The sequence below is a fragment of the Convolutriloba macropyga genome, chromosome 9, assembly GCF_964194025.1.
Source record: "Convolutriloba macropyga chromosome 9, txConMacr16.3, whole genome shotgun sequence".
In the NCBI taxonomy this organism is placed as follows: domain Eukaryota; kingdom Metazoa; phylum Xenacoelomorpha; order Acoela; family Convolutidae; genus Convolutriloba; species Convolutriloba macropyga.
The window spans coordinates 45,630,588-45,652,198 of record NC_134476.1 but is presented as its reverse complement, the minus strand read 5'-3'; the positions used below and the strand labels follow the sequence as shown (position 1 = coordinate 45,652,198).

The window sequence follows — 21,611 nt, the reverse complement described above, 5'->3', positions numbered from 1 at the left end:
CAAGTCAAAAAAGAATTTTAACAAAAAGCTGAACCAGCCGTGACTTCCGGTAAAACGAAACAATTATTTATACCACAAAATAAAAAAACAGTCGGAAAACTCCGGAATAGACTCTAGGCAATTCTTAAATTATACCCAAGCCAACCATTAACTAATAAACCTATTAACTTCAATACAATATTCAATTTCGATCCACAAACAGGAAACAAATTATCAGGAAAAACAAATTATGAAAATATTTTCATTGAAACTGTTCATGTTTCGACTCAAAGAGCATTGTTTATAATAGATTATTTGGTACAATTTGATTGTGTCCTACAAATTATCATCCGCTGAGATACATCACTAAAAGGGAAAACCCGAGCAAAAGAATTAACGGAATATCTAAAAAAAAATAGAATTTTTGATAACTGTTTTTAAGACACCTCAATAACTGGTTTTAAGACACCATAAGATACTGTTCCTACTTTTTCATTAAACACTCACACGTCACCCAAACGCACTGAAACGCAACCAAAATATTTGAAACATAAGCAAGAAGTTAAAATCACAAAAGCTGCAAAACTCATTAATTTAATTTATGAAACACTGAAAACATGAAAAAGAAGTAAAACGGCGAAATTCCCAAAATAGCTCAAGATTGCATATGGGACTCTTGTATATGATTGCGATGTTCGAGAAAAATCCAAAGGTACAGTTAATTTTCAATATGGTTTAGGAAAGACTACTTTACCTGAATACGTAAAGTAAATACTACAAAAACTGTTTCGCAAAAGGCTCAAGTTATCCAAAAATTTTGCTCGCTTAGCATAAATTTTTCAAACCAATTTTCTAGCGCCCTCAAAAACTCGGCATGAACCTAAAATCACTCTTTTCTCTGCTCTTCAATTAGATCAGCCGTTTGACCAAAACACTTAGTTTTCACATGCGGCATTGACTTTTACATCCTGTTCTGAATACATTTAAAAAAATTATCGATAAAAAAAACGCTCCACCAATACTCATCCTCGAGTCGTAAAAATTTGGGCTACGATAATAGCCGGTTGAGAAGATGAGGACGGCTATTAATAATTCAACGGTGACACCCAACTCAAAAGATTTATTCTTGCTTGATCTAGTTTAATTTCATATCTGTGTTTTACATGATTCATGATCATTGCATTTTCAGCGATACCATAAAACATTGACGGCTTAAGTGCCATGAACCTCAAACGGCTTCCCGTATATCCTGAACTCAATAATCAATGCTGTTACTTGATGTTAGGACTCGATTCTTTCTTCAACTTTTATCTTGTTACTCCGACAGTTTTTTTTCATGATATCAATAAAGTTACTTCTATTATAGCACTTAGGCCATAATAGAGCACATATGCTCAGCAAAGAGTTCAAAGAACATTACTATAAATAGCCATTGGTTCAAAGTATAATCTCGATTTCAGTTCTATTCAGTAGTTTCTCTCTACGTAACTAGAATAACTCATACAATGATATTCAATATAATTCAGCTTATCTTGTCTCTAAGTTAACCCAAATAGATATTTCTAGACTAAATATCTTGAAGGAAAATTTAGTTCAAAGAAACAAACAAGATTATAAGCGCAAAGAGTGAAATATTTCTTGTAAAGGCCAAATTTTTCTTTCTTATACGTCTTTTGCAGAAAATTTAGATCACTCAGGTTTCATTAAATGCATGTTTTTATTGACCTCAAACATGTGTTTCTTAAGCAGTCAATTGCTACTGTTTCTTCTACCAATATACCGGCAAAATAATAATATATTCATAATTTTGACTGTCATGCAAAATAACATCACGCTAGATTTGCTTAAGAGTCGATTATTGTAATGCTCCAACTATAGAAGCAACAGAATTAATTATCATAAAATTGCACGTCATTAATTCCACAGCGTCTTGCAACAATAATAACAGTATTAATCGACAGCCCTTGACATTTCCTATTAAGCATTCTTGACAAATGCGTTCAAGTTCAATAGAAAATAAAAACGACGAGACACCGATTTACCGACAACTATAATGCCGCAAATACCAATTAACGCTGCTTTATATTAGCGAACACTTTCACCCATAGTTATAACGATTCTTAAATTAAAACAACGCCAACAGCTTCAAAAACCGATCAGGAATCAATTTTGGCATTAATTTTATGTTTGCCGTATGAAAAAATTTATAATACAACCCGCCAAAGTCTGAAACAAGAAAATCTGAAATGCAAATAATTTCTTGTTCATTAGAGATGTTTAGTGGCTGCAGAATAATTTACATTGCTACAATTCGCTTTGCTCGAGTTGAGGCCAAAAGGAAAGCTAAGCTAACCAGAGGGAAGTAAAAACAAGAGATAAATTGACTCCTCAGATATAGCGCGTCAAAACTTCAACCGAAGGCAGTAATCTACCCCACCAAGATCAGAAAATTGATTTTCGATGATGGATGACCGAGCCGGTATATAAAAACCCCACGAAAAACCACCAAATTTCAGATTTAAAACCCTAGCAAAACACACCAATATAAATAAACCACCACTTTGACTGTTAAAGACTGTTTTGATGTAATCAAAATGCTGGCAAAACAGAGCTCAATAACAATATCTCTACAAATCTGCAGCTCTAAATTTAACATGACCGCCTAACGTTGCACCAATTGCTCTCAAACCACTGACGAGCGGTTGGCTTCGTCAGCAGGTAATTTCCGCCTAGAGGAGGTGGCGTGGAGTGGGAAGGCTGTGGAGCGCTCGGGAGCGGTGGGGGCAGGGCGGAGAAATGTGGTTGTAGGGTAGTGGACGAGAGTTCGTGAAGTGAGGGAGGCGTCAAACTTAAAAAACCGCCATACACAGCATGACGTAATGTCTCCTCAACGATTTCGGTGAATAGCATACTTAGATACTAGTAAAGCGTTAGGCTCCAAGAGAACTGTTCATCAATTTAATGACCTGCGCATTACGTTTATCCTGTTCTTGAGAACGAAAAGTCGAATGGTCAGACGAAAACAAACTATCAGGCGAGAAAAGGTTAGTAAGAAAAAATCTCTAAAAATACCAGCAGGACTAATATAGCTGCTACAAATTTTCGTTTCGAGAGCAATTAGAAACTTGATAAAAAACCACATTTATTCGCTTAAACGCTATTCAAACGAACTTTTCGTGCGGATTTCAAAAATAACCACAGATCCGGCTAATAATTTCAATTTTTTATTGACCTTAATAGGGCTCAAAACGAGGAAAAAACAAAAAAGTCAATAAACTAAGCGCAACTTTGATAGCACTTGGCACCAAAGCTTAATACATCATCACACTGGGAAACTAAAAGGATTAATATTGGAACGAACAAGCGGATGGCCAAATAAGAAGACAGAAAGCAAAGCTAAGTAAAGGTAACTCGGATCCTTTGTTTGTGCCCCCAGTACTTTTTGCGCACTTGGCACGTCCGTTCGGGGGGGGGGGGGGGGTGCAAATAATATGCTTCCAATAAACTAGGGGAGGACAAACGGATAAGCTCAGAACACCTATAACCGGTTTATTCTATTGATTACTATTGATTCTATTGATACTTATTAACTACATTGAAACTTAAACGTTGCGAGCTTAACGCGAGACTAATTTTATTTGTTTCCGGCATTAACTGCATTCAGTTTAGAAATTTCCTGAGCAACTACTCCTTATACGCGAATTGAGTAAAATTGGCAAAAAATCTAAAATTTGAATGAGGTCAGCCAATCTGCCAATCTATTTTTGAATGACAGGAGTCTTCAGTTATAATCTAAATAAGCGGGAAAGCAAAATATATTAGAAAAAAGCTGCAGTTGAGGTCCAAGAGGTAAAATGGCGTGCTCAACCGGAAAACACAATTTTGAGATCACGAACTCGCGAAGACCACAATTTTAAGACCAAAGGAGATCCTATGTAAACACAACCTGTGTAAAATTAACGGAAAGTAGCCGCTCTTGACCGATTAACGCACAATGGGATTGAAACAGGAAATTAAGAGATACAGAAATTGTCAGAACTTTTCTAAGTGTTGAAGTCTTCTTATTTGGAGTGCAAATTCTGCCTATTCGGTTAGAATCTAAAATTAAAATTAACTCAGCTTTGAAACTGAACGCTATTAAACATAATACTAATGCAAGCTAGCTATGACTCCAATGACCTTTGATACCCTAATGCACTATGACATATGAAATAATGTTTATCCCGATTCTTTTGATTTTGCTCTTTTGACTTTGACCGTACTCACTATATTGCCTGATTCAATGCGTGAAAAAACGTGGTTAAGTCACAAGTCAAACTTGAAAAACTTGACTCGTGTAAAACGAAAAACTAGATCAAAAGCTGCAGCGAATTTTTTTAAAAAAAGAGAGCACCTAAGTAATAGCCGTTGAAAGGCTGACGGCTGCTATTTAAAAAGTACTTTTTCTCATCCAGGGACAATCCAATGAGAAATTTCAATCAAAACGCGAGATTTGTTGAAGGAAAATCGGAGTCGTGGCTGTTTTTCGTTTTTTCTGGTTGTTTCTATGGTTACCTTTTAATGTTTTGTTAAACTTTATCCAACCTTTTGAATCGGCTGGTAATCACAAATTACGCCAACAGAAATTCATCATGAAAGAGGAAATTTATTTGAAAAGAAAAATCAACCTATTAATAATGTTATTTTGCACCACGAAAAGATTAATAGATAATGATTATTATAAATTGATTTACTTTAGTGTCGAATACATTTTCCCTTTCATGATAAATTCCGGAGTTGTATAAATTTTGACAAAAAGTTTCATAATTTTAGAAAAAAAATAAGGAGTTGGCCATAGAAACCAAACAAAAAACGTAAGCTGTCTAACGTCGTCACAAGCAGTCACAACTGCAATAACTGAAAAACTATTGAAACATCATCAAATGTAATTCGATCAAAATTTGGATGTCATTTCATTCAGTTTTATATGGGACAGCTACAATTTTCCACTGGAGTTATTTTGGTGTTAAATTCAGAGAATAAAAAATAGCAGTTAAATTAAAAACTAACGCCTTCAAACACAGCAGCATACCACAGAAACTCTTTGTCTACTTCAGTTTCAGACACCAGATTGTGCCCCACTGCCAATTGTCTCAATTTGTCCAACACATGTGGCACATACAAAGGTCCAGCAATCTCCGGATGTGCGTGTAGGGCCGGCAATGTGAAAGTCTTGCTTATGAATCCAAAACCTGAGTTGACATTGATTATAGTGGTGGAGATGTAATTGAACATTTCTTGTATCAGCAACTTTGCTATATCCTTTGAGCTGTTTGCAATGAGAGAGGTCAAGCAAGATGTTAAGCTGTTGATTACAGAAGATCCCACACTTTTCAGAGCAGCTGTTGCATTCTGAGCAGCACCACTTGACACTTCCATGAAGTTTTCAACCGATCTCATTGAGTTGAAAACTAAGATATATTGCTTCACTATTTGCAATAATATCTCCTCGAATGAGGCTGTGAAATGGCATAACTCTAACTCTTCCTAAACAGACAAAAAAATTTGAAATAGGAAAATTTTTACCATGAAAACCGCAAGGTAAAATATTGTGCAAATGAGAAAGGTCTACTACAATTTTATAGCCTCCCTGTTAAATCGAGTTACAGCGATAGCAAACGTTTCAAAAATGCAAACGTTTCAAAAAATTTAAATGAAATTTAAGACAGTCAAATAAACCAGCAAAATGAAGCTCAATGAAGACATCTGCACCCAGGACAACTGTTGAATGCATTCGCTTCGTTGTAAATTTAATTAATTTAATTAATTCACTTATTAATAAACATAGCCGGTAAATTAACGGAAAACAGCTGCCGTTGACGCACATCGGCATTGAAACAGAAAAAAAAAATAGATCGAAATTGACATAAATTTTTTAGCGTCAAAAAGTGTTCTAATTTGGGGTGCAGTTTCAGTTAGATTCGAGAACTATAATTAATTTAGCTTTTATACTGAAAGCTATTTAGCCTAAACATAATGTCAGCTAACAATGGGTCTAATGACCTTTGATAACCTAATACACTGACTCAATGACCGGGCTTTATCGGTTTATCCAGTTTCTTCATTTCGCTCTTTCGACAATGACCGTATTCACTACAGTGCATAATTCAATGCTCGAAAGAATTTAATATCCATTCAGTTGAAACAGTGGCTAAAGTAAGTCATGAGTTAAACATGAAAATCGTGACTTAAGTAATAATGAAAAATGTGATCAAAAGGTAACGAGAATTTAAAAAAATAGCATGACAAACAATTCAAAGAATTGTCATTGACTAAACGAAAAAAAAAAATAGACCTAGAATGGGCAATGATTGGATTACGAAAACCATTAAGAGAAAAATCAGATCCCAAAAAAAAATCGAAAACAAACAATCAATGTCAAAATAACACGCGAACAAAAACCACTAGCAAGAAATCACATTTTTGTTCAAAAACCATTTTTCACTCTACTTTAAAAATATAGCAAACAATATCACGTCGCAAAGCCACTCGCTTTTTCGCTTCAATTCCTCTTTCCGCGTGACCAAATCATCACTCCAACCTGACTTAACAAATCAAGAAAATGTGTGAACAATCTTAAAACATAGCCTGAAGAATTCCACAAACGACTCGAACGAGAAAATTAACCACAATAACTACATAATGACTATTCTGATAAATAACACTAATCATTTAGGAATAATTGCATGATAATGAATAATGAAAAAGTATCTGAAAAGAAAAGATGAAAAAGCATCTGATAAAAATTTCTTTAGTTGCAACTCCAAAAGCAACTATCGACAAAAGACCATGCGACAAGTCATTTTTACTCACTAAACAATTACAAGTTGACAGAGAACCGCAACAAAAAAATCAAGCAGAGCGAATGGAGGTGGGGGAAAGGAGGTAAGGGAAGGGATTTGAAATAATCAAAAAATAATATTCTGTGCAAAATGTTAGCAAAAGTTAAATATAAATAATGGATAAAAAGCCAATATGCTACTTTCGAACCATTTTTTAGAAAATAATTTTATTAATATTTCCGGTCAAGCATCAATACCTTGCCGATTTATAGAATAAAAAAGCGCAGAACTAAAAAACCAGAAAAAAATAAGAAAACTGAATTATTCTTCACTGAAAAGTGTCATGTCTAGCTTCCAGTGATTTCCAGCTACACCTCTAAGAAAGCTCTGAATAAAAGATTGAACAGTAAAAAGTAGCAAAAATCAGAATAAACTAGAAAAACCACAAACGCCAAAATTCGCATGAAAATTACTCAAATATCTTTACCAAAACAACTCAAAACTAAAATCAAAACAATCAAATAGCAGAAAAAACATACCCGGCAGAATGCCGAAAAAAGCCGCCGTTGATTCCCATAACCACGAATGGGATTGAGAGAAGAGAAAAAACGAATCTACAACATAGCGGGCAGATTGCCAGAAAATAGCCGCAATAGATTCGTAGATCGGCAGTCTCAAAAAACAGTAAAAAAGACAGACCAAAAAAATTCGTCTTTTCATTGAAGGCTGATCTGTTATATTTTGATTAAAAATCTGTATAAGTTATTGCTGCCTCTATTAGCTGACCTCAAATAACCTTCATTTAGAGTGACACACGCACATTTGACCTTATCTCTTTGAATTAAAGTAAATAAAAGTCAATTTCAAATTGAGGAAGTCATTTTTGAGAGTGAGGCAAGTCAAGTGTGACCAAAAATTTAATCACCCGCATGAACAAAAAACTCGCTCCACTAAGAGCGCAAAATGACGTCACACATGCAATTCAGTTGAAATTGCATGAACGAATGAACAAAAAGTGGCTGTGACGTCATATGGTCGTAAAAAAAATCATGACAAGGAAATAAAAAAACCAAGAGAAGGCCAATAATAACCCCAGCTATCGCTGTACGGCTATTAAAAAGATTTTTCAACAGAAACAATATTAAGTGCGAACTATTGATGTAATTTTGAATAAGCATTAGAAAGGGTAACCAAGAACAAAGTTCGAGTAACGGGCATCTAAAATTGGGATTTGAGGGTTTATCCCGTTTCCATTTCTGATTTCGTTTTTTGACACTGACTCTATTCATTTTAAATTGCTTTGCTGAGCAACCACTGTCTAAAACCATTTTTAGCTGGAGAGAAGAGTGAAACTAGCCCAGAGAAGTCAAAAAAAGATTTCAAGCAAAATTTTGAACAAGCTGTGAACTAAGGCAAAAAATTTTAGTACGCGAAGTCAAAAAAAAGGAGCGCTATAATAGCCGACCGAGAAGCTGACGTGGCTATTAAAAAAACTAATTGGAACTATAAAATTCAAATACAAAAAACATTAAAATTCAAAAAATTTTTTTTTTGATATTTCGAGAGCCAAAAACAATTCATTGGAGCAAATAGAGTTTCCAAACGCTCGCAAAACAACAGACAAGTCATAATAAGCTAAAAACTTATGTAAGATTAGAAAAACCTAAAAATTGCAAAAAATTAAGAAAAATATTTTAAAATTTCTGATTTTGTCATTTTTTCCAGCGCAAAACCGTTTAATACCATTAAAACTGTAATCACTTGGTATCTTAAAACTCTTTAAGTAATAAGCATCTCTTCCAATCCCACGTAAAGGAGTAAAACAAAACAAAAAGCGAAAAAGCGAGAGCAAAAAGAGAACAAAAAGCGAAAACGAAAAGCGAAATTCATTTAAGTAACTAAAAAACCTGCATAATGGTAAAAAATTCATACGAATCGCCATAAACCTTCAAACAACTATCAAAACAACTCTGAAAATAAAACAACATCACAATCAAACTTTTAAACTTAAAAAATGAAAAAAACTTACGAAAAAACTTACCTAAATATTTTTTTTCATACCTCAATTTCACCCGTTTCAATAACAGCGGTATGAACAAAAAATCACTCTTTTCGCTCCACTTTTCAATTTTTTCAGCACTCAAACTACTCCAAAGTTTTTCACAAGTTTCATTTCCTGCTTCAAAATTCACTCCAAATATTTAACTCCAACTTCACTTCTATTTAAAATTCACTCCAAATATTTTCTTCGATCGAGTCTTAAAAAAGACAGCGCCCCAATACAACCCAAACTCTTTGAATTGTAAAAAAATGAGAGCGTCTAAATAATAGCCGTTGAGAGGCTGACGGCGGCAATTAAACATCGATCAGTGTCAACAAAGAACACTTTTGAAGCCAGCTTACCTCAGTCAGATTCTCATTATACAGTCCTGCTTGTGCACAATTGACAAATGGGATCTGAAACGCCATGGCAGACAAGAGAGCTGTGACAGTCGCCAGTTTCATCGGATCATTCGAATCGATAGCCGGGATAAATTGGGGCAACAGCTGGAGCAACTTGAGTCGACCACCCGGAAACCGATCAATTTCTGTGATTATCGAAGGACAGATGTAGGCTGTGGCCATCAGGGAGGCTGTCAGTTGATGAGGTTCAGTTACAGATGACAATGCTGTGTGGAGCTGAAACAAAAAGAAACATTGATGGACAGAAAAAAATTCCGAAGAACTGTAAATAAGAAAAATGTTGACTCTGTATATGTATGTAAATATTTAAATGTATATAGGACTTTGACTTGCCGCACCCGAGTTGACTAACTACCCATTAACTAACCTTTTTTAATTGATCTTAACAAAAAAAAGACCGATGAATTAATAATTGTCCATTGTTGCTTTTTCCAGTAACACCTGGTTGTTTCTTCCGAAAACACTTCTTAAATTTTTCCAAAAACAATACTTTCTTTAATTGCGCACAAAAAATTACAATAATTAGTCATTAAATGACTCCAAATAAAGCCATGACAATAATGAGGGTTTTTAAATTTTATTGGCCATTGTAACTTATTCAAGAGCTTTTGATGAGCGAAACATGACACAACAGATGTACAATTCAAATAAAAAACCTTTGTATCTATCTGTGAAAAGTTTTCAACTGTCAAATGGATACCTTGTCAAATATATCTGGAATCACAGTCTCAGGAGAAAGAATGGCCAGCATCTGTACAAACACTTGTGGATTAGTCTCATCTTTGGCACCCCCAACACCCTGGTGAGGACCTTGCAATCAATCAGCATGTACACAAACATCCAAGTCTCAAATATTCAACTAGATAAAAAATTTTGCTGTATAAGTTACAAAAACTTGATATTTAATTTCAATTTTAAGCAAAGAAAACAGACAAAACGATAAAATACTTGTACCTGCATGTTCAAACTTGAAACACTTTAGTGAAGCTCATAGGTGAGCTTGCGTGGCGAAACCAGCGATCGTTATGAAAACAGCAGCAACTCAGTCCAACCTTTATTGAGATACGAAGACTGATTTTTACCCCAAATATCAGAAACAGCTAACTATTGTCCTACAGTTTACGCTTCGTATTGTGTAATATTTTTTTCAAAATAAAGGAAATCTCGCTAAAAAGGTTTCGGGAAATCAACAAGGAAAATCTCGGCCAACTGCATAACAGACTTCCCATTTCATTTCTCAAAAAAAGATGCGAAACCAAACTATTATAATTATATATGTAACAGCTCAGTTTTGAGAATCCTTAATTATGAAACATAGAACGAACTATGAGGAGCGGTGCGTTTTATCAAATATGTTTGTTTCAATCATTCATCCAATCAATCAAGTTTCAAACTATTCAAAACTGAAGATTTTTAATTCTGGATTCATACCCTCAGTTATGTTTTAAACATAGTCATATTCCTACAACGTAACAACAATTGCCAGAAATCAAATGTCAAATTAAAGGTCTACTTGGTAATGCACGTTGCGTTCATTCTGGTTTACTAAATATCTCACCAATGCGTTGGTTTGAGATCTTCTGATTAACACCTTGTCTAACTAAAAAGCCAATTCTATTAAAAACTTATTGACTGAAAATCAGTTTGTTTGGTGACAATTAACAAATGATTTGTTCAGTCAGAGCTAAGGCCCTATAATGGAAAATTTTAGTTACCGTTAAGCCTAAACTTTGTCAGTGAATGACGACAAAAAGACACCCCTTGACAAACAAGCTAGAGGAAAGATCAGATAGCACCCATTCTTGCTGTTAGAAAAATACTAGAGCTGCATTTCGTCATTTTTACTAACCATTTTTCATTAAATTCTGAATTGTAAAACAAAGCAGGTGATTTTAAACAAGTATTTTTAAATTCTACGGGGCTCACTTTGAAATTTGAAGGTGCATTTTAATTTATAGTTGTAGAAGCAAAAGAACCCAACCTACATGCTGCACAATTTTATGCAGCAAAAAAACCCCAGAAAATGACAATAACTAGAAAAATTTTGGTCTCGCTTTGACAATCTTGTTAACGAAAATGTCAACTAAATTTGTAGCTTTTCAATAAAAATTGCAATTTTAAACATCAGGGCTGAAAAACCAGGGCTTTTTAAAAAATCCAATAGCAACACCAAAAAGCGCTTGATTAAAATCAGGGCATAATTAAGCCTTTTCATTTTATTTCGCTTTCTGAAATTGAATAGACAGGAAAAACTTTTCAAACAAAATTGGGTCAATTATCTTCATCTTGGAAGAACAAATCTCAAAGATTATTAGAAAAAGGCCACATTTTCGCACAGCAGCTCGTGTTCAACCAAAAATTTCTGACCAAAGATATGATTATATTAAAGTTTAAAAACATAAAATTTTTACCAAAAATTTAACATTTCACTAAGCAACTTATTTTGTATCCAGTAATTCAAAAAACTCTTCTTTAGCCAATCAATCTATTCTCATAAAAAGTACAAACAATCTAATTCGATTGGCTCTTTCTTTGATAAACTCATAAAAAGAAGAGTTCTGTGAAAAATAAGCACATCATTTGGTATATACCAATGGAAAAATTTGTCTCGAAATAGTGCTGATACGTTAAGCCGGGCAGTGAAAAGCAGCCAAAAAATCTACCCTCAGCATTTTTTGACAGAGTTTACTATAATAAATAAGTATTACAGGAAGCGCAAAAAAACTCAAAATTTTAGAACACAATCCTCAAATCCTCCAAGAAAAACGCGGAAAAATAGAACAGAATCTTCAAGGATATAATTGAATTCAAATTTCTACGAGTGTTTCAATGATACCACTTCTATATCTCTCCCCAAAAGCTATCGATCAACTAACAAGCGATTATGAGCTCACATAAAAATCTGAACGCATAAACAAATTGCTATGCCGAAAAATTATTTTAGCTACAATTTATAATGCTCACTTGGTTCAGAAAAAAACAGACTAACCTAAAGCCGGAAGAATTGTTCTCGAACGACTAGTATGAGATCTAACCTATTGCAGCCTGCTTCAGTGAGGTGGGTTACTAAAATCACTATGGGGGTTTCAAATGACATCATTGAAGTTATTATGTACCATTAGTCACTAATAAAATTTATAATAAAGAGAAACAAATGACACCAATTTCGGCACAATTTTCATTTAAATTTCAGCAGTGAACCGCCGCCCCTTGGAGTTCAGCTGCTCAAAATTGTGAATGAGAGAAATTTAAATCACGCAAACCGAACTTTTCAAGGGCGCAAAAGTCACTTGAAAAGTCAACTCAGTCAAGCAAAAATTTTGCATAAAAAAACCAACGCGTTTACAATAATTGCTTCTAACTTCGTTCCAGAGCAATTAATCAACTTTATGTCAAAAAACTGTGGAACGCAAATATCACATTATTTTCAGAACACTATTCAGCTATCCGCTCGAATAGCAAAAAGGTGACAGTCAATTCAAAACTGCAAACTAACGCACCTCTTTTCATCCCTTTTAGAATGCAGACTGAAAGTAAAATTCTTTCTGAGAGAAAAAACAAATTGAAAAGTTTTCAAAGGTTCTCACAACAAACTACAAAGTCATAATAAATACCATAAACGTAGAATAAGCAAAACATCTAGAGAAAAAAATCATAAAAATTTGCAATTTTCCAAAAAAAAATCATGAAAATTTGCATATTTACAACTTGGCGGATTTATTAAAACAAAAACATTAAAAAGATTAGGCAAAGAAGAACTAATTTAGGCGGATTTCAAAACTTTGCAGATTTAAAAATAAGTCAACTTGCTAAATGAGTGTCTCCGTATTGACTCAAAACAATTCTAACCTTTAATGAACAGAGACAGCAGAACTGAGGGTTCCACAATCGAAACGAACTCTTTTATCTGATTTTCGGTTAGAAAAGATTCCTGAGGTTGGCGTCTCATGTTCCATCTGTCTTTTTCTTCACGCTCTGATATCACTCTTTCCAGGAACCTCTTCAGAATACTGCCCATGAAGAAGGTCAACCTCGTCGTAATTCCACCGACCAAATTAGACGGATGATAGTAATTGTGTAACGATGAGAATAACAGATTCAAATGAGCAAGTGCTGAGTTGTTGCGGTCGATAGTATTGACAACTAGGTCGGCTAATGCCCGAATGACGTTACCTGACTTGTCCGCGGTTCCACTCCTAGAAATACTGCTCACTCCAACAGATCGAGGCAGAGATAAACTAATACCAAAATATCTCAATAGCCGGGTGTACAATTTTGGTAAAAACGGTTCCCAGTCGATCAATCCCATATTATGTCTGGACAATCTTCTGAAAAGCGTTATCAAGTCTATATCCTCATTAGTTGACGTGTTCATGTGCTCAGTCCAGGTTTCAACTAAATCGTCAAACCACAATTTGTACCCACGACTTTCTTGACCAACAGGGAGGTATGTTGGCAAAAATATTGTCAGCAGCCGGATGCCGGAAGAATGAACTAAACTTGTGGGAACCAAATATTGTTTCACTTCGTTCAGAATTTCTTCAGTAGACTCGATAGAAAAAAATTTCTGAAGTAAAATGATGCATTTTGCGACTGAGGAGTCAATTCCACCGGGGTGTATCAAAATGTGACGACTGCTATCATAGCCAAAATAGTATTTGAAGTACAAATCGTACCATGGTCTCCAGTTTATACTTAAGTCTCCAGGTTTGAGGTAAAAACCTCTCAGCAAATTTTCATTCATTACGGATAAAACTCGTTGACAGGTGGCCGGTTCAAGGTCCAAGTTTGTGGCCACTTTGGCGAGCAACTCAACGAGATAAATGTGATCTTCTCTTGAAAAATGCAGACCATACAAATTCAAAAAGGTCCACAACCGATCTAGCCAAAACATAAAACCAGGACTAAGCTCTAACGTTACAACAGCACAAGATAAATTGTGCTTTATTTTCAAAATTTCTTCTTGAACAAGTCGATTAGTTTCGTCCGGATTTGGATGTTTTGATATGTATTTGCATTTCTTTTGCACGAAAGGAGGTAGAGAGTCTGACACCACTTCCACCACAGCTGAGGGTGACCCACTTGCGTCATCCTGAAAGAACAACTGCTCATAATAAATGGGGTATGTTGTTAAGACAAATGGATACAGGTGAGTCGGAGGGGGTGAGACTAGGCTATGACTGGGGTAGATGGCTAGGTGGTGGGCTCTCAGGCTACTTGGAGGAAGAGGGAAGTGGGTTAGTTGGGTTGAGGGAACAGGGGGAGTATGTTAAGGGACCATAACTTTTTCACTTTGAACATAAACTCATTACCACATATAACTAACTACTAGACATTAGTGAACTCCACAATAATTATAAGCGTACGCTCCACAATAATGTAACTGTTCGAAAGAAATCAATGTCGACAAAAAGAAGGAAGTGAAAGTTCAAATTATAAACATAACCGACTAAACGTCGGAAGAATTGCTCTCGAACGACCAGTGGGAGCTCTAATCAATTGCAGACTACTTCAGTAGGGGGGGGGGGGGGGAGGAGGGGGAGGGAGGGATGGAGGGAAGGAGGGAGGGAAGGCGGGAGGGAGTGGGAGCCAACTGGAACTAAGAAGTTCAATAGTGGGCTTGAAATAACCACATTAGACTCAAAGAACAGTACAGCGGTAAAAAGAAGAATTCGTGCTTACCTCAGAAAATGATATCACATCTTCTTCCTCCGAGTCAGAAGATTCTCCAGACATCTCTGAAAAACGTCGATCGGGTCTTTCCCATTATAGCCCCCCCAGCTTAGTGTTCAGATAACCTATAGCCCCCCCCCCCCCCCAATCATGGTAATTATACCATAATGGGGGGGCTATAATTTCATGGGGGGCTATAATGGGAAAGACCCCGTCGATCTCCTGTAAAAATGTCAAGGTACAGTAGCTGATCCAAATACAACAAATATGTCTAAAAATTTTCTGCCAAATTGAAGTTCGACAATCAAATGTTCGATCATTTCTGTTTATATCCCATCACTACTACGCTAAAGGAAGCAAATTATTTGCTACCTACAATGGCACGAGCAACAATTACCCAATGTTCTACTATAGAATGTTAGGTGTTCCTTAAATGGGGGTGCATAACGTCCTGGTAAAATCCAATTAGTAAATTAAAAGGTCATTAACAGATCAGATATTAACAGTTCACCATTTTGCAGTAGATTTCATTCCCTGCTAATATATTAAAGGTCAAGAAAAGTATTTACCAAAATTGTGACAAAAATTATTTCTATAAGTATCAGTTAAGAACAAGAACGAAATTAAAAGGAGATGAGAGAAGGTTGGACACAGCGAAGGGTTTGCTACAAACCAGCAATCAAACACCTAAATGTAAAACCAACACACAATCTAGCACTTGTCGCAATTGCGAACACCGTGTGACAGCACGTGCCAGGGGCGTTGAGTGTGAAGTTTGTAATAGATGGTTCCACGCAAAATGTCAGCAAATCAGTAACACAGAACATGATAGCAAAGAAAACCAGTTCTGTATGTGCTCATTCTGTCGTGAAAATGATCAGACTGACATTAACCATTCGTCCCAAACTAAAGTTTTTCTAAGATATGTCGACGATATTGTGAGAACAGTTAGAGGTGACACAGAAGAGCTGTTAGATTAATTAGATAAATAAACTCCATCCAAATCTCCAATTTACATTAGAAACAACAGATGACAAAAAAAAGTTTGCCATTTTTGGACATGTCAATTAACGTACAACCGGAGGGGAACATTTTTCGCACATGGTATCAAAAACGATCATATACTGGAACAATTCTGAACTATCGTAGCTGTGCACCCCTACATCATAAAAGCATAATACAGGGACCAATAAACCTCCTGTTCCGAGCCACCAGCAATTGGGAAGCGTTCCATGAAGCATTGACAAATGAAAAAATTTGGGAACGTAATCAATATCCTATGCATTGGGTAGGGAATATCGTCAAGGATATAATTAACCAGCTGCGAAAGAAAGAACAAAGAAAAGGACATAGATATAACGCGGGTGTAGCCGTAAAACAACAAGGAAAATACTGAGAAACAACAATTTGTATTACAGTACAGAGGCAACATCTCTAATGAATTTGTAAAGAAATTGAACAAAATTCATCTTGTACAGACGATTTTCACCACTTGGAAACTTAAGAGCTATTTACCTAGCCTCAAGTCTAGCTTTGATAAGGATCCCAAATCCCATGTGGTTTATGAACTCACTTGTAATGGATGCAAATCCATCTATGTAGGGCAGACATGCCGACACATTACCACAAGTGTTGCAGAGCATGCCAAGGTGGACTCACCGATGGGAGTACATGCAATGGAATGCAACGGTGATAAAACAGCTTTCCAGTGAAAGATATTAGACCAATGCAGCAACCAATCTAAGCTAATGACACTGGAGGCGCTCTATATAAGAACATTGAAACCAGCCATCCACACGCGCGACGAATACCGAACACGAAAATTGACACTAAAAGCTTAGTTTGGAGATGGAAATCCAACTTGAAAGACACGTTAAGAAACGAAAATTTCAACTTTAAAATTGAACAAAACCAAAGTAAGTTTAAAGCAATATATGTAGGTTTTTCAATGAAAAACATGTCGATGTGCATCTGCTACATCAAATCGAAAATATAAATTTACTCAGATGTAAATATTTTGTAGATACGATTGTTGATATGTAAAAATTCCTTTTAAATTCCCTTGAATGATTGATTTTAGTGAATTGCAATTTACTTTCTGGCTTTTCATTTTAGCATTTTGTACTGTTATAACCTGACGAGGAACTCAGAGTTCGAAAACCTTTGTAAGAATGTTTTAAATTGACACTCCGTTTTAAATCTTCAACTTAAATGAGATTAAAATTATCAAACCGTAAAACATGTGAGTTAAAATCAAACAAAGGAGAATCAACCTAAAAGCTTTCCTTCCTCGACAACAACCCCCATGGAAGTCTCAACTGGATGCGATCGTCGGAGCGAGTGGGAACCGCGCAGGCAGAGTACGGAGCTCCGGAGAATCGCAAGGCTGCTTTTCGTTTGGATGAACGTGATGATGTCGTAAGAGTAGTGATGAGGCCATAGGAGTCGTCGTTCTTAAGACTGTTTGCTGGAAACTTGCTTTATCACTCGATCTGCTGAAGGTCCTGCTCCTCCTGTGCAAGAAAAAATCAACGGACTGAAAATGCCCTTCTCAACAGTTATAACTCGAGGCTCGTAATTCAATTTTTATTTTCATGGTAGCTATACACGTCTTCAATTTTTTTCGGGCAGCTTTTCGTAAATGGGTTGAAAGTTTTTATATCGAAGAGCGTTTTTGTGAATCTGCTGTACCAGAGGCCGATGGCTTTAATATCCAATCTTGTGTCATGTTCAGTGCTGGTAGTTTTATTTGCGAAAAATCGCCTCCCATCGGCAGAAGATTGGTCTCCTTTTCAACATCAAAAGAAATGTCCTGAAGCAGATTGGCGAAAGAGTCACGGATTTTGTTGTCTTAAGTGGGTATACCCGCCTCTGGGACAGTGACGGGCATGGGCAACGCAGAATGGTTCGCCAAAAACACAGTTGGACGCAAGTTTGGGGGCTCCCAACCATACCGAAGGGCAACACCATCTCGGAATTCAGACTTGGACAGTTTGAAGTTATATTTTTTGAATGGCATGGCATTAAGTCAGCTTGAAGCTCCTTTTTCCGGCGCTAAATCAATTGCAAACATTTTGTTTGCATTCAAAAGAATATTTAATGCCGGATTTTTTCTCATAAATTTTCACTGATTTATCTTTTCTGATCTTCTCAACTATTTTTAATGCTCGGACTTGACATTTGATACGTCCACGAGGGATAGTGGCTCTGAAAAATTTTTTGACCAATCATGTTTGAGAATTCTATCTTCAGGGCAAATGATGTTGAGTCCGCCTTCTGATACAGGAAAAGAAAATATGTCGCGATAGGTCTTGACATAATTGGTGTTATGTAAAAAGTTAGGGATTAGGTGATCATTAAATGTCTCGGCTTCTTCTAAAAATTCGAATGTATCTAGCGTTGTCCTCGATGTGAAGGTTTATTCATGTTCGTCAAGCAAAGAGTTCGTCAAGCAATTGCTCACATTTTGAGGAGCAATATAACAGATCCCAGGACTCTTTCTCCGTCAATAAAATCTCTTTCTTCACCTTTAAACACATTTTTCCCGTCATTGACGAACTCTGCTTTGGTGATAAGATTGCATTTGATAACATTATTTCATGGGGGGCTATAATGGGAAAGACCCCGTCGATCTCCTGTAAAAATGTCAAGGTACAGTAGCTGATCCAAATACAACAAATATGTCTAAAAATTTTCTGCCAAATTGAAGTTCGACAATCAAATGTTCGATCATTTCTGTTCATATCCCATCACTACTACGCTAAAGGAAGCAAATTATTTGCTACCTACAATGGCACGAGCAACAATTACCCAATGTTCTACTATAGAATGTTAGGTGTTCCTTAAATGGGGGTGCATAACGTCCTGGTAAAACCCAATTAGTAAATTAAAATGTCATTAACAGATCAGATATTAACAGTTCACCATTTTGCAGTAGATTTCATTCCCTGCTAATATATTAAAGTTCAAGAAAAGTATTTACCAAAACTGTGACAAAAATTATTTCTATAAGTATCAGTTAAGAACAAGAACGAAATTAAAAGGAGATGAGAGAAGGTTGGACACAGCGAAGGGTTTGCTACAAACCAGCAATCAAACACCTAAATGTAAAACCAACACACAATCTAGCACTTGTCGCAATTGCGAACACCGTGTGACAGCACGTGCCAGGGGCGTTGAGTGTGAAGTTTGTAATAGATGGTTCCACGCAAAATGTCAGCAAATCAGTAACACAGAACATGATAGCAAAGAAAACCAGTTCTGTATGTGCTCATTCTGTCGTGAAAATGATCAGACTGACATTAACCATTCGTCCCAAACTAAATTTTTCTAAGATATGTCGACGATATTGTGAGAACAGTTAGAGGTGACACAGAAGAGCTGTTAGATTAATTAGATAAATAAACTCCATCCAAATCTCCAATTTACATTAGAAACAACAGATGACAAAAAAAGTTTGCCATTTTTGGACATGTCAATTAACGTACAACCGGAGGGGAACATTTTTCGCACATGGTATCAAAAACGATCATATACTGGAACAATTCTGAACTATCGTAGCTGTGCACCCCTACATCATAAAAGCATAATACAGGGACCAATAAACCTCCTGTTCCGAGCCACCAGCAATTGGGAAGCGTTCCATGAAGCATTGACAAATGAAAAAATTTGGGAACGTAATCAATATCCTATACATTGGGTAGGGAATATCGTCAAGGATATAATTAACCAGCTGCGAAAGAAAGAACAAAGAAAAGGACATAGATATAACGCGGGTGTAGCCGTAAAACAACAAGGAAAATACTGAGAAACAACAATTTGTATTACAGTACAGAGGCAACATCTCTAATGAATTTGTAAAGAAATTGAACAAAATTCATCTTGTACAGACGATTTTCACCACTTGGAAACTTAAGAGCTATTTACCTAGCCTCAAGTCTAGCTTTGATAAGGATCCCAAATCCCATGTGGTTTATGAACTCACTTGTAATGGATGCAAATCCATCTATGTAGGGCAGACATGCCGACACATTACCACAAGTGTTGCAGAGCATGCCAAGGTGGACTCACCGATGGGAGTACATGCAATGGAATGCAACGGTGATAAAACAGCTTTCCAGTGAAAGATATTAGACCAATGCAGCAACCAATCTAAGCTAATGACACTGGAGGCGCTCTATATAAGAACATTGAAACCAGCCATCCACACGCGCGACGAATACCGAACACGAAAATTGACACTAAAAGCTTAGTTTGGAGATGGAAATCCAACTTGAAAGACACGTTAAGAAACGAAAATTTCAACTTTAAAATTGAACAAAACCAAAGTAAGTTTAAAGCAATATATGTAGGTTTTTCAATGAAAAACATGTCGATGTGCATCTGCTACATCAAATCGAAAATATAAATTTACTCAGATGTAAATATTTTGTGGATACGATTGTTGATATGTAAAAATTCCTTTTAAATTCCCTTGAATGATTGATTTTAGTGAATTGCAATTTACTTTCTGGCTTTTCATTTTAGCATTTTGTACTGTTATAACCTGACGAGGAACTCAGAGTTCGAAAACCTTTGTAAGAAAGTTTTAAATTGACACTCCGTTTTAAATCTTCAACTTAAATGAGATTAAAATTATCAAACCGTAAAACATGTGAGTTAAAATCAAACAAAGGAGAATCAACCTAAAAGCTTTCCTTCCTCGACAACAACCCCCATGGAAGTCTCAACTGGATGCGATCGTTGGAGCGAGTGGGAACCGCGCAGGCAGAGTACGGAGCTCCGGAGAATCGCAAGGCTACTTTTCGTTTGGATGAACGTGATGATGTCGTAAGAGTAATGATGAGGGCATAGGAGTCGTCGTTCTTAAGGCTGTTTGCTGGAAACTTGCTTTATCACTCGATCTGCTGAAGGTCCTGCTCCTCCTGTGCAAGAAAAAATCAACGGACTGAAAATGCCCTTCTCAACAGTTATAACTCGAGGCTCGTAATTCAATTTTTATTTTCATGGTAGCTATACACGTCTTCAATTTTTTTCGGGCAGCTTTTCGTAAATGGGTTGAAAGTTTTTATATCGAAGAGCGTTTTTGTGAATCTGCTGTACCAGAGGCCGATGGCTTTAATATCCAATCTTGTGTCATGTTCAGTGCTGGTAGTTTTATTTGCGAAAAATCGCCTCCCATCGGCAGAAGATTGGTCTCCTTTTCAACATCAAAAGAAATGTCCTGAAGCAGATTGGCGAAAGAGTCACGGATTTTGTTGTCTTAAGTGGGTATACCCGCCTCTGGGACAGTGACGGGCATGGGCAACGCAGAATGGTTCGCCAAAAACACAGTTGGACGCAAGTTTGGGGGGCTCCCAACCATACCGAAGGGCAACACCATCTCGGAATTCAGACTTGGACAGTTTGAAGTTATATTTTTTGAATGGCATGGCATTAAGTCAGCTTGAAGCTCCTTTTTCCGGCGCTAAATCAATTGCAAACATTTTTTTTTTGCATTCAAAAGAATATTTAATGCCGGATTTTTTCTCATAAATTTTCACTGATTTATCTTTTCTGATCTTCTCAACTATTTTTAATGCTCGGACTTGACATTTGATACGTCCACGAGGGATAGTGGCTCTGAAAAATTTTTTGACCAATCATGTTTGAGAATTCTATCTTCAGGGCAAATGA

At 36.2% G+C, this 21,611-nt stretch overlaps 1 protein-coding gene across 1 annotated transcript in view; it reads right to left on the bottom strand.

Moving 5' to 3' along the window:
- LOC142345802 (proteasome activator complex subunit 4A-like) overlaps positions 1–15,822 on the bottom strand; it is a 55,617-nt gene extending 39,795 nt beyond the window's left edge. The window contains exons 1-6 of the mRNA XM_075398168.1: positions 15,610–15,822; positions 14,946–15,001; positions 13,113–14,355; positions 9,964–10,073; positions 9,204–9,479; positions 5,029–5,505 (exon numbers count right to left, since the gene is read on the bottom strand). Of these exons, the coding sequence (XP_075254283.1) occupies positions 5,029–5,505; positions 9,204–9,479; positions 9,964–10,073; positions 13,113–14,355; positions 14,946–15,001; positions 15,610–15,763 (2,316 nt within the window). The 5' untranslated portion in view covers positions 15,764–15,822. The remainder of the gene's footprint in view (positions 1–5,028; positions 5,506–9,203; positions 9,480–9,963; positions 10,074–13,112; positions 14,356–14,945; positions 15,002–15,609) is intronic.
- Positions 15,823–21,611: the final 5,789 nt, after the last annotated feature.